The sequence below is a fragment of the Dendrobates tinctorius genome, unplaced genomic scaffold (genome assembly GCF_039654945.1).
Source record: "Dendrobates tinctorius isolate UK_male_01 unplaced genomic scaffold, ASM3965494v1 ptg000127l, whole genome shotgun sequence".
NCBI lineage: Eukaryota > Metazoa > Chordata > Amphibia > Anura > Dendrobatidae > Dendrobates > Dendrobates tinctorius.
In genome coordinates, this window is record NW_027361795.1 from 26,448,659 (window position 1) to 26,475,317 (window position 26,659).

The window sequence follows — 26,659 nt, forward strand, 5'->3', positions numbered from 1 at the left end:
AGAATTAAACAAAAAACCACTATTTTGTCAATATAATTATTAAGAAATAAGTAAAAATAATAAATTCGCGCACACAAAACACCTCACCTTAATAAGGAATTAGTTGAAATGAAGAACTATTAAATAGCAATACACACAATATACCAAGGAAGTAAATAGTTCCATAAAAAAACAAAATACTTGGAGTTAGAAATAATCTCCAAACATACTGTTGGAGATTCAACTAGTAAAAATCCAAATAAAACAATTAATCGATTCAATAAAAAATCAGAATGTATTCTGGAGGTTATAAAATTATGTGTATATTAAATAAATTTTTATAACCTCAGAATACATTCTGATTTTTTATTGAAGTGATTAATTGTTTTATTTGGATTTTTACTAGTTGAATCTCCAACAGTATGTTTGGAGATTATTTCTAACTCCAAGTATTTTGGTTTTTTATGGAACTATTTACTTCCTTGGTATATTGTGTGTATTGCTATTTAATAGTTCTTCATTTCAACTAATTCCTTATTAAGGTGAGGTGTTTTGTGTGCGCAAATTTATTATTTTTACTTATTTGTTATAACTAACCACAGATGGTCACTATGCCCAGGCAACGCCGGGCTCTTCAGCTAGGTTTATATAAAAGAAAAATAGTTAGTGCTAGTTTGACAGGTAATTACTTACTTATTGCTATGTGAACAGAAAGAACGGGTTGAGACACTGTAAGGGCCCAGATATGGAGGCTGTGAAGAGCTTTCACTCCATGGATGGAAAGAAGAGTATCCTTGACCATGTTAAAGTCAACGCCCTTAGGAGTACCTGTAGGGAGACAAAAATGCTATGTTTTGATACAGACAATTCGGACTCCAGCACAATTGCCTTCAGCTTCAATCACAATCAATAAAATGACAGCCTTTATACTTACCCTCCATTAGTACAAGCAGAACATCTCTAAGAATAGTCAACGTGGTACCCAAGACCAGGATAGAAAACAGGAATGTGCAGATAGGGTCGATAATTTTGTACTCTGGCTGGTAAAAACACAGAAATTGTCAAATAAGGGATTATATTCAGATACTGGCATCTGGCATTTAGAATGCAAGGCCTAGCATTTTCACAAACAGTTGCAGGATGTGGCACGGTAATTATAGGGGTTGGGCCACTTTAACAGTTAATAGAGGAAACAAAAGGAAGCAAAAGAATGTAGAGAATCAATAGGGCTGACCCATAAGCAAAAGTGAACGTATACATATAGTTGTGCTCAAAACTTCACATACCGCAGCAGAAGTTTTGCTTTCTTGGCCTTTTTACGGAGAATATGAATGATAACACCAAAACTTTTTCTCCACTCATGGTTAGTGGTTGGGTGAAGCAATTTATTGTCAAACTACTGTGCTTTCTCTTTTTAAATCAGAATGACAACCCAAAACATCCAATTGACCCTGATCAAAAGTTCACATACACTATTTCTTAATACCGTTTATTGCCCCCTCTAACATCAATGACCGCTTCAAGTATTTTGTGGTAGTTGTGTTTGAGGTTCCTTAATTTCTCAGATGGTAAAGCTGCCCACTCTTCTTGTCAAAAAGCCTCCAGTTCCTGTAAACTCCTGGGCTGTCTAGCATGAACTGCGCACTTGAGATCTCCCCAGAGTGGCTCAATGATATTGAGGTCAGGAGACTGAGGTGGCCACTCCAGAACCTTCACTTTGTTTTGCTGTAGCCCATTAAAAATGAACATGGGATACTAAGCACAGACCTCTATACCAAAATAACAGACAAATATGGCCTTCAAGCTGTCACCCCAGGCCAACAGAGGATTCCCTCCACAATTCACAGTTTCAGAGGGTGAGGAGGGTGGTCTCTGGGGAAACTTTACATTAACCTAGATTCAATGAGATGGCAAAAACATTTTGTGAGAGGGGCTAACCTCAACATTTACTGAACAAAGAAATAACAAATTTGTATCCTAAAGACCAATATCACAAAGTCCTTTGTACACACGTATAGCCAATTAACAAAGTCCTGAATCAAGCATATCTGTTATGAGTTCATTTTCCCCTTCACCTCTGATGTCTGATGAACTCCCTCTGCTGGTGAAAGGAGGTAGTGAAATTGATCTGGATGGGAAGAACCTGTCATCTGAACAGGTGGAGTGTGATTGGACATCCGGATTTCTGAGTGGATATAAGGCAGCCGACGCCCTGCAGGGATTGCTGGTGATCCTTTCTGCTCTGAGCTCTGGCATTCAGTTTAGTTCCTGTCTACTAAAAGCTAAAGTTTTTGTTCTTTATTTTTCCATGAGATTTTGTCTGTTTACTTAGTGTTTGTGTTCAGCCTGCCCTGGTTGGGACGGGCTGAACTCCATTTTTGTCTCTGATCAGTTGATCTCTTTGCTCTGTCTTCAGAATATACCTGAGTGCTGATATAGAGATTTTGAAGTCTAGTGACTTCAGGGCCTTTTCTATCAGACGTGTTGGACATTATTTTTGGCAGGGTTTTTTGTGTGATTGCAGCCAGCATCTTTTCTGTCCTTTCCTATCTAGTTAGTTGGGCCCCATCATTTGCTCAGCCTGTCTTTCTGTCTGCGTTTGTGTTTTCATCTGTTTTTCAACGACAATACATGTTGGGGGCTGTCTTTTGCTTTGGGGTCTGCTCTGGGGCATTTTAGATTTCCCCTTTCTTTCTTTAGGCTTATTTAGCTCTCCGGCTGTGTCGAGGGGTCTATGGCACCGTAGGAACCTCCCACGGCTACTGTTAGTTGTGGTGATTAGGATCAGGGGTCTGCAATCTGATAGCTACCAACCTCTCCGGTTTTCTGGACTTCGCTTGTATTTTTGTTTTTTCCTCCTCCGGTGACTCATTCATAACACATATCCACAAATTCTTGATTTCTATAAGTTATCAATTATGTGTCTCAAAAGACCATGTAATTTCCATCACAGACTTGTTAAGGCCTATATTGGGAACCATACACGAAGACCCACATAACAGTTATTGGACACCAGGACAATGGGCACATTCCCATGTCTACACTCTTAGTTGCTTCAAATGTTGTTAAAAGGGACTGTCAGCAAAAAATGATTGTTCAAGCCACTTATAAGCGCTTGGTGCATCATGGAGTGCCAAACATTTAAACTACGCCTTCCCACCTGCTTGTTTTCACATCTATCTCCGTCCTTCTCTTGCTCTATGAAGCTCGAACTGTCAAAGAGGGGAGGGTGGAGACAAAGGGAAAACAAGCAGGTGGGAAGGTGTATTTAAACGTTTGGCCACGCCATGATGCATCGAGCGCTTGTACTTTTTCTGAACAGTCATTCTGTGCTGACAGAGTACCTTTAAGTACAATACCTTCCTACAGGCAAATCATACTTGATCAAGGAATAATATACCTGTGAGACTGTCTAACTTAGATTTATTTTATCAAGTGCCCTTGCACGCTGCTATATATTGGAGAAACCACAAAATATGTCCGCAATAGGATCTCCGGTCTCAAATCTACCATATGACGTAGCAAAACATGCTTATCCACCCTATAACTTTAATCATGCAAATCACAACATGGCTAACTAGATTTCAGTTGATGAAGCTGTTCCCACACCAAGAAGAAGAGATGGAAATCATGTGAGACTATTAAAGTGAACCGTCAGCAGGATTGCGGTGAGTAACCTACAGAGTGTCAGTTTGGCGCCGTTATACTGATTAAAACGATGCCTTGGTTGATGAAATCCATCTTGTGGTTGTTGTTTAATCTTTATTAGTAGTTTTCAGTTAAAGGGGTTGTCCGGGCTTTTCACATTATCTCAGTGCATATCTGGGCTGCAGAATGTTGACAATAAGTAATTTACCTTCTGTGGCCAGTTTGCACGGTTTCCAAGATATGATCTCTTGCTTGTAAAAAAAAAACGTCCGGGGGGGTGTGTTCTGGCATTGAAATGAGAACTGGTTGTTTCCTCCTCAATAGTTTCACTTTCCATAGATCACTGTTCAGTGTGTGTCTGGGGGAGGAGCAGCTGGGTGGTCCTGCTCTCTGCACTGAGGCTGCTAGAGGGGAAGGATTTGTTACTGTGTGAGGAGGGCTTGTTCATGTGGTCGGGGAGGGCCTGTTGCTATGGAGGGTGGGGTTGTTGCTATAGAGGGCATTTTTTTTTTTTAGTAGAGTAGGAGGAAATGACCAGTTCTCATTTCAATGCCATAACTCACCCCCCCCCCCGACGTTTTTCTTACAAGCAAGAGAGGATATCTTGGAAACCGTGCAGACTGGCCACAGAAGGTAAATTACTTATTGTCACCATTCTGCAGCCAGATATGCACTGAGATTATGTGAAAAGCCCGGACAGCCCCTTTAAGGATATGCTCGTGCTCTGGGGCGGCCTGTGGGGGGGGAAAGGGGGAGGGGTCTTCATGTGGTGCTCTGATTAGGTATTCATCTGTATGGCTTCTGACAGGTCACTGATCTCTCAGTGACCTCCCCTAATTTTACATAGTGGAAAAAAAATATATTATTTTCAATAACTGAAAACTACAAAAAAAAAAAAAAAGATTAAAACAACAACCACAAGAAGGATTTAATCAACCCAGGTATCATTTTAATCATTATATCGGTGCCAACTTGACACTGTCTGTAGGTTACAGAGGACAATCCTACTGACAGTTTCCCTTTAAAACAACGAGCATCCTTCTGGATCCATATGCTACAAATCCTGACCCCATTGGGTCTAAATTGGGAGTAGGATTTATTGGTTTTGAATTTACTTTGTTCTAAGTTCATATATTTAAATGCATATTCACGTCTTTTCTTTTTAGACGAATTGAAGCCTATTACCTAGCAGGACAATACCTTGACATAGCCCCGGGAGGGTCAAATCAAAGAATTAATGTTATATAATCCACTGTACATTCTAATATGCAATGGAGATATCCTTTTAGCACACATCTCATCTTCTATTTTATTATTTATTTATATAGCACCATTGATTCCATGGTGCTATACATGAGAAGGGATTACATACAAATTACAGATATCACTTACAGTAAACAAACTAACAATGACAGACTGATACAGCCCTTGAGGGCTTAGGGCCCCGTCACACATAGCGACTCACCAGCGATCCCGACACGATATGAACTTGTCAGGATCACTGGTGAGCTGCCAAACAGGCAGCTTTACCAGCGATCAGCACCAGCGAAGACGAGCGCGGCACTTAGAAACCCGTCGTTTACCTTGGTTACCAGCTCCCTGCACCAGCGCGCTGGTATCCAAGGTACACAGAGGGTTTCTAAGCACCGCTTAGAAACCCGCTGTTTACCTTGGATACGAGCTGGGAGCTCGCTGCTCTCCAGCGGGGGGCCGGTCGCTGATAGTTGTCACACACAGCGATATCGCTGGTGAGATCGCTGTTGCATCACAAAACTTGTGACTCAGAATCGGTCTCACTAGCGAGATCGCTGTGTGTGACGGGACCTTTACATTCTACAGGATTATGGGGATCTACTGAATATATTACTTAAGGTATGCATCATTTCAAGAGAGTGCAGTGAACTTTTCTACTTTATTTTCACAAATGTGATGTGAAGATGGGATTTTGTCATAGTTACTAATGTATAAATGAAAATAAAAAATAAAAAGGTACAACCCCTTTAGGATTTCTGTTATCACAGAGTTACCTTGAAATAGATGACATAGGCAGCAACTAGGACTCCCAAGCTTTGCAGCAGGTCTCCCACCACATGAATAAAGGCAGCACGAACGCTAGGGTTACGCAGCTCTCCATTACTGTGTGAATGAGAGTGAGTATTTTCACCTCCGTGACTGTGTCCGTGTCCAGTCTGATGAAGTGTCACACCCATGCTATAGAAAAGAATTAAGATAATGAATTTACACAAACATACTGTGTAAAATATACATTTAGGTGCAGAAATATTTGGACAGTGATTTGGGCTTTATATGTCACTTTTTATTTAAAATGAAACTACTAAGATGCAATTGAAGTGTAGACTTTCAGGTTTAATTAAAAGGGGTTGAATAAATCCTTTGAAAAATGTAGGAACTGTAACCAATTTTCTACAAACCCTCTACATTTCAGGAGCTCTAAAGTAATTGGACAAATTAACTTTACCATAAATATGGTCATTTAACACTTTATGGAGAATCCTTTACAGGCAATGACTGCCTGAAATGCAGAAGCCATGGACGTCACCAAATGCTGGGTTTCCTCCTTTGTGAAACTTCGCCAGGACTTTACTGCAGCTGGCTTCAGTTATTTCATGTTTGTGGGTCTTTCTTCCGTAAGGTTGGTCTTAGGTAAAGAAAGCGAAAACAGCGTCCACAGTGGCAAAAAGTATATTCTTCTTAATAATACATCACATAATTCAGGGAGACTGCAAAGTTTCAACCTTACAAAATTTGTTTTATATGGTTTGATAAAAAAAAAAAAAAACTGAGTACACCCACATATTTATATTACCTCCAACGAATTATAAACATCATATGATCAGTCAATTGAAATGGCAGAAACAAAAACAGATTTAAAAAAAAAAAAAAAATGCAAAATATACACTGTTTAAATGCATAAATATACAAGCAAGACCACAAAACAATACAAGTAATGGGTGAACAAGTGGCTCACAGAAGGCGGGAACTCCATTAACCCCTCAACGTCCAATGACGATATATCTGACATTGGACCCCTTGATGCCCTCAGGATAGGACATCAATGTCTAAACGGCCGGGGTCCGGCATGTGGCAACCACGCCGATCAGCTGCTATGGGTCCAGCGGCAGTACTTACTTGGAGAACTGGCTGTTTACCTATACTGACCGGGGCTTGTTACAGCACATCCGACTCCTATTGAATTGTATAGTAGGAGGAACTGTAGCACCTCGCGGTGGCCACTACAAGCAGACTGCCAAGCCTTGCAAGCAAGTACTTCCGGCCACTGGCACCGATAACAGCCGATCGGCAGGGGTGCTGAGTGCCGGACACCGGCTGATCAGACATTGATTCTCTATCCCAAGGATAGGACATCAATGTAAAAGTAATGGAGGACCTCTTTAATGAACTAGATGTATTACACTTATGTGTATAGTACTACAAGTCCAACTGAGGGGTACAACATAACAGAAATAAGAATTTTAAAAAAGTAAAAAATGAAATTAAAACTATTCGATCAGAACAAAATAATTTGCCACAGTAAGAAGGGGAAAAAAATAAATATTTTTTTTAAAATTACTAAAGAAACTGCTTGAGATTGAACATAGAACCTATATACATTTAAATTGTGTATATTTGCATTCATGATGAAGAATATTTAGCATTTTTTAAATTATGTTTTTGTTGCTGCCATTTCAATTGGCTGATTATGTAAGGCTTTTAATTGGTGAGGTGTAATATAAATCTGTGGGTCTGTACTCTGTTTTCTATGGTTTGTTAAAGACCTATCCATTTTCAAGGTTGAAATGTTGCCTTCTTCCTGTATTGTGTGATGTATTAATAAAAGTAGAAGATCCATTTTGCTACCATGGATGCCATGGTCAATTTTTTTTTTTACCTTTGGACCTTATGGAGGATTGGGATCATCCTCTTTTTTGGTATACTTTAAACCACTAGCGACATATCAAATTTATTTGCAGTGAGGTGCTGCCCTACATTTGCCATTTTTCTTAAATTTAGTCTAAACAGTATGTGAAATGCATGCTTGATGAAGTTGAGATCTGGTGATTCACTTGGCCATTGCAGAATATTACACTTTTTTCTCTTAACTCCTCTGTTGTATTTGCAGTATGTTTTGTGTCATTGTCCATCTGAACTATGAAGTGCCATCCAAATCAACCTTGCTGCATTTGGTTGAATCTGATCAGAAAGTATCGCCCTGTACATCTCAGAATTCATCCGGCTGCTTCTTTCTTCATCACATCAAACATCAGTGACCCAGTGCCATTGGAAACTAAGCATGCCCATACATTTGCACTGCCTCCGCCATGTTTTACAGATTTTGTGTTGTGCTTTGTATCATGAGCCATTCCAAGCTTTCTCAATACTTTCTTCTTATTATCATTTTCATACAGTTTGTTTTTCATTTCATCTGTCCAAGGAATACTTTTCCAGAACTGGGCTGGCATCTTTAGATGTTTTTTGGCAAAGTCTAATCTGGCCTCTATTTTTAAGGCTGATTAAATGTTTTGCACATTGTCATGAACAGTCTGTAATATTTGCTCTACATTAAAGTGGAGACTTCATGAGACCTAGATGCTGACACACCCACTTTCTGGAGAGGGTCCTTCACTTGGGTGGATGTTGTCAAGGGCATTTTCTTAATCATGGAAAAGATTCAGCAATCGTCCACCACTGTTGTCTTCCGTGAACATCCATATCTTTTTGAATTCCCAGGCTCACCAGTGCACTCTTTTTGCAGAATGTACCAAACTGATGATATGGCCACTTCTAACATTTCTGCTGTGTCTCTAATTTTTTTTTTTTAGACTAACGATGGTCTCTTTCACCTCCATCGAGAGCTCCTTTAACCATATGTTGTGTGTTAACCGTAACAACTTTTCAAATACAAATGCCACACTTTCACCTGCCTAATTGATGATAAATTAAAAGGGTTTGTCCACTAATAGGACAACCCCTTCTAGAGCTAAAAGGTTTGGCCTCGATAATGAAAGAAGCTTATACTCACCTACTGTACCGATGCTATTTCAGCCTTGTCGGTACTCGCTCTCCGGGGCCCCCATGCAGTTATGACACGTGAGCCCAGAAACCAGTCAGCACTGGCGTCACTGTCCCCACCTTTTTTCGACTTGAACATTAAGAGGAAGTCTGGGCTGCAGCTGATCTCACTTCCTCTTCATGGTTAATTCGACAAAAGGTGGGGACAGTGACACCACTGCTGATTGGGTGCTGGGCTCACGTGTCACAACAGCACTGGAGCCTCAGTGAGAGCGAATGCTGACACCGCAAGAATGGCGCCGGCCCAGGAAGTCAGTATAGGCTTTATTTTATTGGGGCCAAGTGTAGGGTACGATAAGGAGTTGTTCAAGTAGTGGATAACTTCTTTAATGAGGGAATAGACCATTCAGGAGCTTTTGGACAATTATCTCAATCACTTTAAAAAGAGGCAGCTACATAGTGAAGAACTGTAATTCTTAATCCCTTAATAAAATTAGGATGTAAATAGCCTCTAATTAAAACAAACAGAGAGTCTGCAATACAAGCCCATATTGATTATATAAAACTGTATCCAAATATGTTTTGGTAAACAGCTAAAATGCCAATACTTGTGATACTTTTCAAATATTTCTGGACCTATCATACAAAGTACAATTGTTTCTTATGGTTTAAAACCTGACAACAAATGATTACATTCAAAGTTTGGGGCTTTCCACATGTCCGTGATTCCTGGTGAACTGAATTGTCTGATCAGCGTGCCATTTGTGATTAACATTGTAATAAATTGGAGAAACTTGCAATTTTGTTAATTTTTTAACCCCTTTACCACCTTGGGATTTTCAGTTTTTGCATTGCTGTTTTTTGCTCCCCTTTTTCAGAGAGTCAACTTTATTTTTCCGTCAATAAGGCCATATGAGGGCTTGTTTTTTTGCATAAGGAGTTGAACTTTTGAACGACAACATTGATTTTACCATATGTGTGCTGGGAAACAGGGAAAAAATTCCAAGTGTGTTGAAAGTGCAGAAAAGCACAATTCCACGATTGTTCTTTGGGTTTCTTTTTTTATCAGGTTCACCAATTGATTAAACTAACCTACCATTATAGTTCTACAGGTCACTACGAGTTTGTAGATATCAAACATGTATAGGTTCTTTAAATTAAAAAAAAAAAAAAATAAATAAAAAACCTCGCCATTTTGAGACGTTCAGCGTCTCCATTTTTCGGAATCAGGGATTGGGTGAGGGCATTTTGAGGCTGACGTTTTTATTGACATCATTTTGATCGGACGTTATTGCATTTTTGCAATATTGCGGCAACCAAAAAAAAAAAAAAAAAAAAAAAAAAAAAAAAAAAAGAAAAAGAAAAAAAAAAACACACACTAATTCTGGCGTTTTGATTTTTTTTTTCTTGTTACGCAGTTTAAAGATCGGGTTAATTCCTTTTATATTTTGATAGATTGGGAACTTCTGAATTCAGCGATAAATGTGTATTTTTGATTTTTTTTCTTAATTGTGTTATTTTGAATGGGGTAAAAGGGGGGGGTGATTTGAACGTTAATTTTTTTTATATATTTTTAAAAAAAAAAAAATTTCTTTTTTTCTCCTTTACACATATGCTTTAATAGTCTTAGGAGACCTGAAGCTGTGATCATCTCATCGCTTGTTCTACACATAGTATGGCTTACCCCTGCTATGTGTAGCAAAAATGCTCAACAGCACTGAGCGGCACTCATAGCAGATCAGCAATGACAACTACCCTAGTTGTCAAGCCAACCCATCGGCGCCCTGCCAGCTGTCATGTGCCTGACAGTGTGCAGGCTCAGCGCCAGAACCCGCACCAATAAGGGGGAGGCCACCAATGATGTAAATATACGTCATAGGTTGTAAAAGGGTTAAATCAATGAAATTCACTGATTAAACATTGATAGCAAAAGTGACACAGAGCATAAATACTGAGGTTCATCAGAATTTTGGATCTGCTATTCAAAACGGTTTTTAAGTACGAGAAAGAGCACAGATGTCGTAGGCAAATTTATTTTTGGATGTGGCTTTCATAAATAGGAGATTAGTACAGTCTATTATGGCAATGCTTTCCCATAATTTAGGAACACTTATGTTAACAGCAATATGTCAATTGTGGCTCATGGTGGACAAACCTTAACACTAAAGATCTTTTTATGTTAACTACACTAGTGGACCAATAAATAGAATGTTACATACACTTGTTAGTGAGAGCAAAAAAAATCCATTACATACATAATATTCACAGCAACTGCACAGCCAGACGTGATCAACATCGCTTCTCCTTCAATTTCATAGTTTCCTGAAATTATCCGTTCTACAGCCAAATACACCAAGACACCAGTCACTACCCAGATGGACAGGACAGATAGGAGGGCTCCCAGGATTTCTGAAGAGGAGACAACAATGCAGATTCAAGACTACATTTCGGAAACAAATGTCACATATACATAGATAACAGCAGTTGACAGTGGTAATACTAGACTGGCAGAGTAAACTAGATCCAAGTGTAAATGGTGGGATAGCAAGTTGGCATCAGGTATGAAGACTATATGGCCTAATATATCAAAGTTGATTACAAATCTATACCAGCTTAATGAAATTCTAATAAAGGAGAAGCAAAGCTTTTGTATTTTCAGTGGTCATGCCATCAATTCTTCTCTCTCCAATAGCATAATCTGCAGTCATGGCCAAAAGTTTTGAGAATGACACAAATATTATATTTTCACATGATCTGCTGCCCTCTGGTTTTTATGTGTGTTTGTCAGATGTTTTTATCACATACAGAAATATAATTGCAATCATATTATGAAAAACAAAAGGTTATATTGACAGAATGAGTTAATGCAGCAAGTCAATATTTGCAGTGTTGACCATTCTTCTTCAGGACCTCAGCAATTCTCCCTGGCATGCTCTCAATCAACTTCTGGATCAAATCCTGACTGATAGCAGTCCATTCTTGCAAAATCAATGCTTTTATTTTGTCTGAATTTGAAGGTTTTTGTTTGTCCACCCATCTCTTGATGATTGACCACAAGTTCTCAATGGGATTAAGATCTGGGGAGTTTCCAGGCCATGGTCCCAAAATCTCTGTTTTGTTCCCTGAGCCATTTAGTTATCACCTTTGCTTTATGGCAAGGTGCTCCATCATGTTGAAAAAGGCATTGTTGATCGCCAAACTGCTCTTGGACGGTTGGGAGAAGTTGCTCTTGGAGGACATTCTGGTACCATTCTTTATTCATGGCTGTGTTTTTAGGCAAGACTGAGAGAGCCCATTCCTTTGGCTGAGAAGCAACCCCACACATGAATGGTTTCAGGATGCTTGACAGTTGGCATGAGACAAGACTGGTGGTAGCGCTCACCTGGTCTTCTCCGAATAAGCCGTTTTACAGATGTCCCAAACAATCGAAAAGGGGATTCATCAGAGAAAATGACTTAACCCCAGTCCTCAGCAGTCCACTCCCTGTACCTCTTGCAGAATATCAGTCTGTCCATGATGTTTTTCCTGGAGAGAGGTGGCTTCTTTGCTGCCCTCCTTGAGACCAGGCCTTGCTCCAAGAGTCTCCGCCTCACAGTGCGTGCAGATGCACTCACCTGCCTGCTGCCATTCCTGAGCAAGCTCTGCACTGCTGGTAGCCCGATCCCGCAGCTGAAACACTTTTAAGAGACGGTCCTGGTGCTTGCTGGTCTTTCTTGGGCGCCCTGGAGCCTTTTTGGCAACAAGGGAACCTCTCTCCTTGAAGTTCTTGATGATGCGATAGATTGTTGACTGAGGTGCAATCTTTCTAGCTGCGATACTCTTCCCTGTTAGGCCATTTTTGTGCAGTCAATGATGACTGCACGTGTTTCTTTAGAGATAACCATGGTTAACAGAAGAGAAACAATGATGCCAAGCACCAGCCTCCTTTTAAAGTGTCCAGTGGTGTCATTCTTACTTAATTATGACAGATTGATCTCCAGCCCTGTCCTCATCAACACCCACACCTGTGTTAATGGAGTAATCACTGAAACGACGTTAGCTGGTCCTTTTAAGGCAGGGCTGCAATGATGTTGAAATGTGTTTTGGGGGATAAAGTTCATTTTCTAGGCAAATATTGACTTTGCAAGTAATTGCTGTTAAGCTGATAACTCTTTATAACATTCTGGAGTATATGCAAATTGCCATTAGAAAAAATGAAGCAGTAGATTTTGCTGACTGCAAGCATAAAGCTTTCAGGAAACCATTAAGGCAGTAGAAATATACACAACCCATATGTGGGAGAAGGCAGTGTTGTGGAGTATAATTAAGGTAAGGCTCAGAATGTGACACTGTATATCATAACATACCACCACAGATTAATATTAAAAACCTAAAAAAAAAAAAATGTAAGTACAGGTGCTTCTCACAAAATTAGATCAAAAAGTTAATTTCAGTTCTTCAATACAAAAAGTGAAACTCATTATATGCAGTCATTACACACAGAGTGACCTATTTCAAGTGTTTATTTCTGTTAATGTTGATGATTATGACTTACAGCCAATGAAAACCCAAAAGTCATTATCTCAGTAAATTAGAATAATTAACAAAAAAACACCTGCAAAGGCTTCCTAAGCATTTAAAAAGGTCCCTTAGTCTGTCTCAGTAGGCTCCACAATCATGGGGAAGACTGCAGACTTGACAGATGTCCAGAAGGCAGTCATTGACACACTTCACTAGGAGGGTAAGCCGCAAAAGGTTATTGCTAAAGGAGCTGACTGTTTACAGAGTGCTGTATCCAAGCATATTAATAGAAAGTTGAGTGGAAGGAAAAAATTTGGGGGAGATTCACAAGGATTGGACAGCTGCTGGAGTCATTGCTCAAGAGCCACCACACATAGACATATCCAGGACATGGGCTACAAGTATCGCATTCCTTGTGTCAAGCCACTCAAGACCATAGTCAGGGCAGTCGCCTACCAGGAAATTTTAGAGCACTTCATGCTTCCCTCTGCTGACAAGCTTTTTTGGAGATGTAAATTTCATTCTCCAGCAGGACTTGGCATCTGTCCACACTGCCAAAAATTCCAATACCTGGTTTACAAACAACAGTATCACTGTGCTTGATTGGCCAGCAAACTTACCTGACATTAACCCCATAGAGAATCTATGGAGTATTGTCAAGATTAAGATGAGAGACACCAGACCCAACAATTCAGACGAGCTGAAGGCTGCTATCAATGCAACATGGGCTTCCCTACCACCTCAGCAGTGCCACAGGCTGATCGCCTCCATGCCACGCCGTATTGATGCAAAAGGAGCCCCGACCACGTATTGAGTGCATTTACTGAACATACATTTCAGTAGGCCAACATTTTGGATTTTAAAACAATTTTTCAGGCTGGTGTTATAAAGTATTCTAATTTACTGAGATAGTGACTTTTGGGTTTTCCTTGGCTGTAAGCCATAATCATCAACATTAACACAAATAAACACTTGAAATAGATGACTCTGTTTGTAATGACTCTGTTTGTAATGACTATATATGAGAGGAGATTCACTTTTTGTATTTAAGAATTAAAATAAATTCACTTGATGGTATTCTAATTTAGTGAGAAGCACCTGTAGATACAATATGTATAGACAATTTTACTTTGTGTAATGGATGCCATGTACAGTGTAACAAGATTAAAAGGTGTTGTTCAAGCCTATAATATTCATGATCTTAACTTAGGATAGATCTGTCATGATCCATGCTGTATTTTGACAGATAAAAGCACTAGTAACCTTTTTTTTTCCTTAAGCTGGTGGTTTCAGTTCTAGTTTTGCCCCCGGTGGCCGTGTGGTCATTGCACTTGATGTTTTCTTTGCCTTTTGCCCCCGGTGGTCACTGGGGTTATAGCAGTTTTTGGCCCCTGATCATTTGACCATTCCCTTTTCCTATATAGGGTCACATGGTCTAAGTGCAGGTGTTGGTGATAGCGTCTTTTAGGGATTTCAACCACAGTGATGGGAGCAGCTGGCTGAGGTGTGAAACCACTGCAGAAACCTGGTGAAGTTAGCAGCTGGCTTGAAGGTTGGAGCCACTGCTGAAACTGGTGTTGAACTCTGTCTGCCCGGTGTCCGCAGCAGAGTGAGGTGGTGAAGGAGGCAGCTGGCTCTGAGGTGTCGAGCCACTGCGAGAAGTTAATCCAGTGATGCACTCTGCTGCCTGGTGCTGCAGCAGAGCAAGATAAGTGTTTTTGGTGTTTCCCCTGTTTGTATTTTTCCCTTGTGTGTATTGGTACAGTGGTGGGGCCAGTGCCAGCACCGTCCACTTCACTAGTAAGGGAGTGGTTCAGGGCAAGCTAGGGATTTCAGGTATCCTGATCAGCGCCCGGTGTGGAACCGGCCTAGGGATCATTAGGAGTGTAGAGACACTGACTCAGGGGAGTGCAGGAGGTCTCCACGTCCCCTATCGCAGGGCCCACCATCGTAACTGTTTCCCCTTCCCCTGTGTCTTGCTGTTTTAGTTACCGGCCTGCGGGTCGTGTCCCACAGGACAGTTACACGTGCCAGTTTTGTTGTTTTAGTTACCAACCTGCGGGTCATGTCACTCAAGACGGGTCCTCGTGACAAGATCCTTAATATTGGATCGGTGGGGGACCAGCATCTGGCATCCACACCGATTAGCTGGGATAAGCTCTAGTGGTGGTTGACTATAAATGCAACAGCCCTGGTATGAGGCCATTCCGCTCACTGTCATCCACCTCCACACAGTGTCCACAGCCAATTGAATAACCACAGACAACAGGTCTCGGCGATAACAGCTGCTTTTACTTCAGCAGAACGGGGAGATATAACATGGAGAAACATGGAGTAATGGTAACAGTTAACATGGGGAGTCCACGGCCAATACAGTTCAGGATTGGATTCTGACACAGAATTGAGGTTCTGGAGCTTTAAGAACCTGGATTAGTTATAATTACCAGCAAGTACTGCTTCTAAGAGCGTTCAAAGTCTCTTGTTAGCAAAAAGACAGAAGAGGGAATACATGGCAATATTTACAGACCTGAAATCTCGTATTCATTTTCTCAGCTGGTTACGGTACGCGCAGAAATATACTTGAAGTAAATAACGGATAATTTGCGGTGAGGCGGTCTTCAGCCATCTTGGCTGTAGAAGTCAGGGGAAGATCCAAGGCATTAGGCCTGGCTGTAAGTCTTGAGATGAAGAGAAGGATGGAAGGGGGGGGGGGGGGGGTCGGGAGACCCCTCACATGAGGTCTGCTCTGGGTCACATCTTGAACCAGACTCCTCAGGGAACCTTCCAGAACCCTGTCTTGTCTACACAGAGACTGGAGGTAGCTCCTCCCATAGAGCCTTGGTGACAGGGTCACCGACCAATAGGATAACGCTCAATTCTTGTGTCAGACTTCACATTGTGAGATTAATATAGAAATTATGAATAAATGTGATTAGTGAGTAATGGATTTATTTAAACCATATAACAGTAAAAAGATAACTTAGGGGTGAGTTGAGGTGTACAAAAGCTACTCACGGTCCAGGGTTACTTAGAGCGACATACCCAGTCTGGACAGGGCAGATAAAGTACGCCTGCACCGGAGCCGCGGCAGAAGTAAGAAGGAGGACGTCATCACATGAAGATGGGAGGCGCTGGACCGGACCGCGACACCCATCGGACCGGACGGGACGCTCGGTTGAGTATAATCTAACTTGTTTTTCTTACCTTTCAGGTTTCATCGGGGGTTATCTACAGCATTACAGACAGCTGTACATAAGCCCCTGATGGCGGTGGCTGCAGTTCATAGGGCTAAAAATAGGTGACAGATTCCCTTTAAGTAAAATTAGGTCTTACTTTGTGAAGAAAAAAAAAGAAAAGAAAACAATTGAGATAGAATATTTCTGCAAGTCGACCATCCAGTCTTACAAATCCCCCTTCCCATCAACTACAGTAAAGTGGCTGCTCACCTGCCCGATGCCAACCAAAGTTCATAGTTTTTGTGGCTGGTCGAGAAGACATCCATAGGGCAAATAAACTGATCATCATGCTTGCAAAATCTGTCAGGAGGTGGGCAGCATCAGTCATGATGGCCAAACTGTGTGCAATGTACCCACCTGTGAATTGAGAAAAAAGTGTTTTTTTTATGTCCACTCACTCAAGGAAAAAGAAAAAAGAAAAAAATCCAGTTTGTAGAGAATACAGACGACATCTTTAAAGGGAATCTGTCTGCAGGATTTTACACTCTAAACTATTTATATGTACATGTAGCACTTGCAAACACAAGTCCAGCAATAGCCTTACATGACTAGTCCGCTTCTCCATTAGTGAGAATCAGTATTTGAATTAATATGCAAAGTAGGCTTAAGAGCTACTATAGACCAGAAACCTCTGTCACTCCAGCTCTATTTTCCAATCATCTAATGCTTGACTGACGACTCCTTTGCCTGAAGTTTCACAGCAAAGAGACGGTCGGTCAAGCAGGAATAGGTTCCACTAGAGGCATTACACGTGAGGAACAGCTACATTATATGTCAGAACGTAACAACTAGAAATTAATTGAAAGCATTGTGCCATTTGAGGACGGCCATATATCAAAGCATGCATGTCCTACCAATATTACAGTACCTTATGGCATCCTATTATTAAAGTGGCTGTATACCCAGCTAAGAGGACCACAGATGTATACAACGGTTTTGTCAACATGTATTGTACTATCCTCCTAACACAGCTTCCCTATTAAATCTCATGCACCCGTCCACACTATGGACCCATGTGCAGCCTTTCTGCTATTATTACCAAATAGAATCATTGCTATAAAAAGTTGGACATAATTTGTCGGCAGATGCATTTGGCATGTATTTCTACTAAATTAAGAAAAAAAAAAAAAAAAAAAAAAAAAAAAAAGGATTGGATGAGTTAAAAACATCACTCAACAGCATACAGTATGTGTATCTCATTGACTTGGTCAGCTTGATATCAGTGGCTATTAAAGATTGATTTCTGTGACTGGAATTTCATTATTAAATAACACTTCACAATGTCATGGTTCTCCTACCTATGACCTCTCCGATCATGAACAGCAGACACACTGCAGATGCCACATAAAGTTTCCTTCGAGCACGTTCCTTTTCGGTGCTGTGCCACTCATCCTGTGCTCTGTCGGAGTGGCAGTGCTTCTTCCCATGGTTACCCAATTCAATGCCATTTAGATCCGACATGTATGCAAACATTTGGTTATGGAAGTCTTTGCCCAAAACGCCAGAGTACGACCTAACAAATGAAATACAAGAAGTTGTCATTAAAAAAAATACTAAAAAAAAACATGCTTTTTGAATGCTTATTTATGTTCTGCTGTTTTTTTTTTGAGCGGTATATTAGTGAACTATTGTCTTTGTGTTACTTGTATACAGGGGCCACAAAAATAAACTAACAAACTAAGACAGCTCATTTCACAATAATTTTACAATATAAAACAGGCTTCCCATCACCTGCAGAGCAAGCAAAACACTCATTTATTGGGTGAAAATTTTTTTGTGCTGCTCAAAAGAGATTATTCACAGCAATGCAACTTCCTGTGCAAACAGAACTCCCACTGCCAAGAACAGAGCGATCCATTAGGCTGTGTGCACACGCTGCGGATTAGGTGCGGATTCATCCACGCGGATTTTGTAAAATCCGCAGATGAAACCGCAGGTCAAAAGACCTGCGGTTTTACCTGCGGATTGCTCTGCGGTTTTGTCCTGCGGTTTTTCATCTCCTCAATAGAGGAGATGGCAAACCGCAGGAGAATCCGCAGAAAGAATTGACATGTCAATTCTTTCTGCGGATTGAAAACCGCAGATAATCCGCGCGGAAAATTCCGCACCGTCTGCACTGCAGTTTTTGATTCCCATAGGGAATCATGGTACTGTACACCGCAGCAGAAACTGCTGCGGGTCCGCAGCAGCCAAAACCGCTGCGGAACCGCAGCAAAATCCGCAGCGTGTGCACACAGCCTTACAGGTTCTTCAATGTGTATCATTAAGAGCAGTCTGCTTGTCTGACCACTTCCAGACCATGTATAAACATGTAACCCCTGCATGACATACGAAAACATACATTGTATATAGTGTCCCTACCAGGGCCGGTTTAAGGCAAAAGTTTAAAATGGGGCCCAAATGCTAACATATTGCACATCACACAGAAGCATTTCGGCTGTAGTTACATGCGCTGAGTTCAGGCCGCTAAACGAGTGTGATCGACAATATTGAAATCGTTCGACGCTTGCTTCCCGGGCTCTTTCCACCGGCTGAGGAAAAATGATGGGAACAGAACAATCACTATTAGATCAATCTGTACCCTTACAGTATCATGTTATCAGCGGCACATCTACAGTTTACACCAGGCGATGTGCTGCTGAGAGCAATGATTTTTGTTCCGGCATAAACAATCCAATCACTCGATGACTATGCAGCATTTTGCTTGTTTAGCATAATACACCCCATAGTCCGGCATATATTATAATGTGCCCCACAGGCCTCCATATAGTATAATACACTCCCCATGGTCCTCCACATAGTATAATACACTCCCTATAGTCCCTCCATATATTAAAATACACTCCTCAGTCCTCCATATATTATACACTTCCCATAGTCCTCCATATAGTATAATACACTACTCAGTCCAAAGTACAAAAAGTAAACCAGATTATTAAAAATAGATTACCATTTACCAATGTTACAACAGGAAAAAACACTGAGTGTGGTCTTGAAGTACCCCATTAGATTAACAGCCAAGAGAGCTCCTACCCTGGGTGATATTCTGTACCCAAGTTTATTTTTGAGTGATACGGGTAGTGGAGAGGAGAATTGGCTTTCAGTGAAAGGATCATAAATGTGGCCATACAGTCTGCACTTGCTGTAAATTTATGGTAAATGCAAAATCCTTTATTTTATCCGAAACTAATAAAAAATCTGATATTGATAGTTTTATAAACCGCAATACCTGTAATCTGGTATACCTGATCACCTGTATATCATGTAACGTACAGTATGTGGGGTGCATTAGCGGACCTCTTGAAGTTAGAGTAAGAAGACATTTATCTGATGCCACTAGTAAAATTATATCTAAAAGTTCTGCTATTACCAAGCACTTCATATATACACATAATGGCGATACTAAGGATTTTAGAGTGGTGGGAATTGAAAGAGTTAAAAGTTTGGTTAGAGGTGGTAATATGAGACAAACTGATGAATCGTGAAACCCGGTGGATGTATGTCCTCAAGACAAGATTCCCTTTAGGGGTTAACATCCGCCAGGACCTTATTTATCATTATTGACTTTCCACCTCTTGAAGTTTCTTGATAGACATAAACTACTACTATATCCTCCCCTTCCTTATCCTAGTGTGAACACTCTCATGTCTTTACACCCTTCAATAGCTGAGACTTAATTAAGCTGTGCTTGTGTATATTGCCTGCAGCTGTTTGCTTTGTAGGGGGATGTCTGAACTGGACTACATGAGACGCTCAGATTTTAAAGGTGTGTGTTCAATGACTAAGGCTACTTGTTAGCTGAAACGCATATGAAGAGGTTTTTAATGATTTTTCTCAGATAGCTGCAACTATCTAGATGTTTTTTATTCTGCTCTACTCACCGTGATCCAATAAAGGTATTTCCTTGAAGCTTATGCGCTGGATTTTCTGCCTTCTTACACTACTCAGTCTTCCATATATTCAAATACACTCTTCCGTCCTCCATATAGTATAATACACTCAGTCCTCCATATAGTATAATACATTACTCAGTTCTCCATATAATATAATACACTCCTCATAGTGCTCCATGTAGTATAATGCACCGCCATAGTCATCCATGTAATACAATTCACTTCCCATAGTATAATGCACCCCATAGTTCTTCATGTAGTATAATGTATTCCCCATAGTCCTCTATACCAGGGGTCCCCAACCACCGGTCCGCGGCCCAGCACCGGGCCGTTGCAGTGCCCTTGCCGGTCAGCGGACACAAGGGGAGCCGGCGGCGGTGCAGCAGCTGATACTCACCAGTCCCTGTTGGCGGCTTCCTCCAGTGCTGAGCGGGCAAGTGTACCGCTCATTTAAGGTCATGAATATGGACGCCACTCATCTCCCATAGGCGTGGCGTCCATATTCATAGACCTTAATGAGCGGTAGCACGTGACCGCTCCGCACAGGAGCTGAAGCGTCGCGAGATGCAGGGAGGGAAGTTCAGCGACGGGAAGGAAGGTCAGCAATGTGAGGGTAAGTATGATGGGGGAGCCAAGCGGAGCCATATATACAAGGGAGGGAGAGTGGGAGCGGAGCTAATTATATATATATATATATATATATATATATATATATATATATATATATACATACACACACATACACACACACACTTACTAGCTGAAGAGCCCGGCGCTGCCCGGGCATAGTAACTGTGGTTAGTTATAGCAAATTATAATTATCCTCCATCCCATAGTCACGTGCCCATATACCCATCATACATATCCTCCATTCCATAGTCCCGTGCCCATATACCCATCATACATATCCGCCATCCCATAGTCCCGTGCCCATATACCCGTCATGCATATCCTCCATCCCATAGTCGAGTGTCCATATAGCCATCATACATCCTTCAACTCATAGTCCCATGCCCATATTCCCATCATACATATCCTCCATCCCATAGTCCCGTGCCCATATACCCATCATACATATCCACCATCCCATAGTCCCGTGCCCATATACCCGTCATACATATCCTCCATCCCATAGTCCCGTGCCCATATACCAGTCATACATATCCTCCATCCCATAGTCCAGTGCCCATATACCCATCACACATCCTCCATCCCATAGTCAACCATTATGACATCATAATGAGCGGCGGCAGGGTTTGCAACCTATGATGATTTTAGCGTCGCCATGGCAACCATTGTGACATCATAATGAGGGGTGGGGCTTGATACGCACACAATGTTTCCCCAGTATGCAAATAGGGGCATTATGACATCATAATGAGGGGCGGGGCTTGACGCGCACACACTTTTTTCCCCAGTATGTAGATGGGGGCAAATTTGTTTGGTGAATTGGAATGCGCAGGGTTAAAATTTCGCCTCACAACATAGCTTAGGACGCTCTTGGGGTCCAGACGTGCGACTGTGCCAAATTTTGTGGCTGTAGCTGCGATGGTACGGATGCCTGTCCCAGACATACACATAAACACACATACACACTTTGAGCTTTATATATTAGATATGGGAGGGAGAGTGGGAACGGAGAAATGCATACAAGGGAGGGAGAGTGGGAGCGGAGCCATACATACAAGGGAGGGAGAGTGGGAGCGGAGCCATGCATACAAGGGAGGGAGAGTGGGAGCGGAGCCATATATACAAGGAAGGGAGAGTGGGAGCAGAGTCACATAAACAAGGAAGGGAGAGTGGGAGCAGAGCCACATAGACAGGGGAGGGAGAGTGGGAGCGGAGCCATATATACAGGGGAGGGAGAGTGGGAGCGGAGCCATATATACAGGGGAGGGAGAGTGGGAGCAGAGTCACATAAACAAGGAAGGGAGAGTGGGAGCAGAGCCACATAGACAGGGGAGGGAGAGTGGGAGCGGAGCCATATATACAGGGGAGGGAGAGTGGGAGCAGAGCCATATATACGAGGGAGAGTGGGAGAGGAGCCATGTATACAGGATGGAACAGGGGAGTCATGTATACAGGATGGGAGAGTGGGAGCAGAGCCATGCATACAGGATGGGAGAGGAGCCATGTATGCAAGGATGGGAGCAGAGCCATGTATACAAGGATGGGACAGGGGATCCATGCATACAACAGGGGGAGCTGTCATGAACTCATTTTCTGCTCCACAACTTGAGTTCCCCTTCCATTCTCCCTCTGGTGGTGACAGGAGGTAGTGCGGTTGGTTTAAGTGGTAGTGATATGCCACCTGATGAGGAAGATAACGATTGGATCTCTGGAGTATCAGACTGGATATAAGACAGCCGACGCCCGATCCGGGTGCTGGTGATTCAGTCTGCTTCTCAGGTCCTGGACTTCAGCTCTCTTCCAGTCTTCTCAAGTTAAGTTTGCTTTTTGCTAATGTTCACACTTGCGCTTGTTGGTCAATTCAGTTTTTTGTGTAATCAGCCTGCCCCTGCTGGGGCTATGCTGAAATTCCACTCCTATTAATCAGTATTTGCCAATCTGCTTTTTGTCCCTTATTAGATTCGCCTCTTTTTTGCTCTGTCTCAGAATATTTCAGAGTGCTGATATAGGTTTAGAAGTCTAGTGCCTTCAGGGTTAATTTTGCTATCAGAAGTGTTGGACTACATTTTTGTTGTTTTTTTTTGGCAGATTGCAGACAGTGTCTTTCCTTTTCAGTTAGCTGGGCCCCATCGTTTGCTCAGCCTATTTTCCTGCCTTTGTTTGTATTTTCATCTTGTTTCACCGTCATTACATGTGGGGGGCTGTCTTTCCTTTGGGGTCTGCTCTGGGGCAGTTAGTTTTCCTCTTTTCCTGCATTAGGCTTATGTAGTTCTCCGGTTGTGATGAGGCGTCTAGGACCAACGTAGGAACGCTCCACGACTGCTGCTAGCTGTGCGGTTAAGATCAGGGATCTGCAATCTGCATAGTTGCCAACTTCTCCGGTTTTCTGAGACTTGGCTTGTTGTCTTTTTTCCTCCTCAATTACCCATTCATAACAGGGAGCCACATAGCGCTGGACAGGATGGGGGGGGGGGGACCACACACACACTTTCTGATGATTAGAAAATAATCAGCATGTACAGTACTCCAGTACAGTTTTTCTTAAGTGCTTAATGCTCCATTTCCTTGTGGGTTCCAATCATCATTAGCAGTGACGGTCATCAGTAGAAGTAGCCCGTTGCTCCCACTGAAACAGGGAAACAAGCCAGGTACTCCCACTTATTCAAAACCTATGGTGAGTTGAGTCACATGCCGGGCCATGGAAGAATGGTCTTGCTTGAAGCCGGTCCCTGGTGCAAAAAAGGTTGGGGGTCCACTGCTCTATACAGTATAATGCAGCCCACATATAGTATAATGCGGCCACTCCATAAAATATAATGCAGCCCCCTTATATAGTATAATGTAGCCCCACCATAGAATACAATTTAGCCCTCCTCAGAGTATAATTCAACCCTCCATAAAATACAATGTAGCCCCCTCATAGAATGTAATGAAGCCCCATACAATATAATCTAGCCCCCCATAGAATATGACACAGCGCATCATGGTATAATGTAGCCCGCTCATAGAGTATGATGCAATCACCCCTCATAGCATATAATACAGCCCCAAATAGGATATAATGTAGCCCCCCCATTGAATATAATACAGCCCACCTCCCCATAGAATATATTGTAGCCCCATCAAAGTGTATGATGCAATCCTCCCTCATAGAATATAATACAGCCCACCTCCCTATAGAATATAATGTACCCCCATAGTATATAACACAACCTCCCCATAGAATATAATGTACCCCCCATAGTATACACTATCGTTCAAAAGTTTATGGTCACTTAGAAATTTCCTTATTTTTGAAACAAAGCAGTTTTTTTTCCAGTGAAGCTAACATTAAATGATTCAGAAATACACTCTATACATTGTTAATGTGGTGAATGACAATTGTAGCTGCAAACATCTGGTTTGTAATGCTATATATTCATAAATGTATAGAGGCCCATTTCTAACAACCATCACTCCAGTGTTCTTATGGTACTTTGTGTTTGCCAACTGTGTAAGAAGACTAATGGATGCTTAGAATACCCTTGAAACCCCTTGTGCAAGTATGTTAGTACAGCTGAAAACAGTTTGGCTTATTTGAGAAGCTATAAACGTGACCTTCCTTTGAGCTAGTTGAGAATCTGGAGCATTAAATTTGTTGGTTCCATTAAACTCTCAAACTGGCCAGAAAAAAAAAAAAAAAAAAAAACTCATGTGAAACTCGACAGTCTTTTTTTGTTCATAGAAATGAAGGCTATTCCATGTGAGAAATTGCCAAGAAACTGAAGATTTCCTACAATGGTGTGTACTACTCCCTTCAGAGGAGAGCACAAACAGGCTCTAACCAGAGAAGAAAGAGAAGTGGGAGGCCCCACTGCACAACAAGACAAGTACATTAGAGTCTCTAGTTTGAGAAATCGACGCCTCACAGGTCCTCAACTGGCAGCTTCAATAAATAGTACACGCAAAATGCCAGTGTCAACGTCTAACAGTGAAGTGGCGACTTCAGGGCAGAGTGGCAAAGAAAAAGCCATATCTTAGACTGGCTAATAAAAGGAAAAGATTAATATGGGAAAAAGAACAGAGACAGACAGACAGAGGAATATTGGTAAAAAGTGTTATGGACAGACGAACCCAAGTTTGAGGTGTTTGGATCACACAGAAGAACATTTGTGAGATGGAGAACAACTGAAAAGATACTGGAAGAATGCCTGATGCCATCTGTCAAACATGGTGGAGGTAATGTGATGGTCTGTGGTTGCTTTGGTGCTGGATTTTGAATAAGGAAGGCTATCACTCCATTTTGCAACCCCATGCCATACCCTGTGGACAGCGCTTGATTGAAGCCAATTTCATCCTACAACAGGACAATGACCCAAAGCACACCTCCAAATTATGCAAGAACTATTTAGAGAAGAAGCAGGCAGCTAGTATTCTCTCTGTAATGGAGTGGCCAGCGCAGTCACCAGATCTCAACCCCATTGAGCTGTTGTGGGAGCAGCTTGACCGTATGGTACGCAAAAAGTGCCCATCAAGCCAAACCAACTTGTGGAAGGGGCTTCTGGAAGCATGAGGTGAAATTTCTCCAGATTACTTCAGCAAATTAACTGCTAGAATGCCAAAGGTGTGCAATGCTGTAATTGCTGCAAAGGGAGCATTCTTTTACGAAAGCAAAGTTCGAAGGAAAAAATTTATTTCAAATAAAAATCTTTTGATCGAACCTTGTCAATGTCTGGACTAGATTTTAAATTCATTTAGTAACTCATGTGATTAATAAAAGTATGAGTTTTCATGGAAAACACAAAATTATCTGGGTGACCCCAAATTTTTGAACGGTAGTGTATAACACAGCCTCCCCCCATAGAATATAATGTATCGCCCCCCCCCACACACACACACACAAATAGCGCTACAGTCCAGTACTCAGGGATATATTAAATAAACAAAACAATCCTCACCTCTCCTCGTGCTGCTCTCGGCTCCTGTGTCAGAGGCTGCACGTCAACGCGCACCCGCAGTGTCAGAGGGGAATGATGGGAGAGGAAGCGTCAGCTGACGCTCTCTCCTCCATCATTGCTTTGAACTCTACAGATGTCACGCCGGTATAGTTCAATGAGGCGGCGGGGTGAGTCGGCGCTGACGGCAGGGGGGCCCCCCCTGCCTCACGGGACCCATAGCGGCTGTGTGATGTGCCGGTAGCTGGGGGCCCCTGGGGGAGCGGGGGCACTAGTCAGCTGCCTGGTCTGCCGATAATGCCGGCCCTGGTCACTACCTTTGATGCGGGCTTGCACGCTGAGACCCAATCTTTCCCAACAGATAATAGCTGAATTACTGAACGTATAATGCCATTATTGTTTTTTCTCATTATTATTATTATAACCATTCATTATTGTCTGCCCTTTTGTTTTTGGATACATATACAGTGCCTTGAAAAAAATATTCATACCCCGTATAATTTTCCATGTTACACCTACAAATTGTAATGCATTTTATTGGGATTATATGTGATATACCAATTCACGAAGTAGCAAGTATCTGTGGAATGTAAAAGGAAATTATAAACATTTTAAAAATATAAGTCTGAACATTATGCCATGCAATTCTATTGAGCCCCCTGTATTATCCCAAATAAAATCCTGAGTGAAAAATCTCTATCACAAGTAATTAGTACATTGAGTCAATCTGTGTGTAATTTATTCTCAGTACAACTACAGCTGTTCTGTGGAGGCCTCAAAAGTTTTGTTTGAAAACATTAGGGATTAA

The 26,659-nt window shown here is 41.7% G+C and overlaps 1 protein-coding gene across 1 annotated transcript in view; it reads right to left on the reverse strand.

The window, feature by feature from the left end:
* Positions 1 to 26,659, reverse strand: part of SLC30A2 (solute carrier family 30 member 2) — a 75,886-nt gene that overhangs the window by 18,368 nt on the left and 30,859 nt on the right. The window contains exons 2-7 of the mRNA XM_073542571.1: positions 17,693 to 17,907; positions 16,605 to 16,751; positions 10,914 to 11,067; positions 5,655 to 5,838; positions 914 to 1,019; positions 673 to 807 (exon numbers count right to left, since the gene is read on the reverse strand). Coding sequence (XP_073398672.1) covers positions 673 to 807; positions 914 to 1,019; positions 5,655 to 5,838; positions 10,914 to 11,067; positions 16,605 to 16,751; positions 17,693 to 17,907 — 941 coding nt within the window. The remainder of the gene's footprint in view (positions 1 to 672; positions 808 to 913; positions 1,020 to 5,654; positions 5,839 to 10,913; positions 11,068 to 16,604; positions 16,752 to 17,692; positions 17,908 to 26,659) is intronic.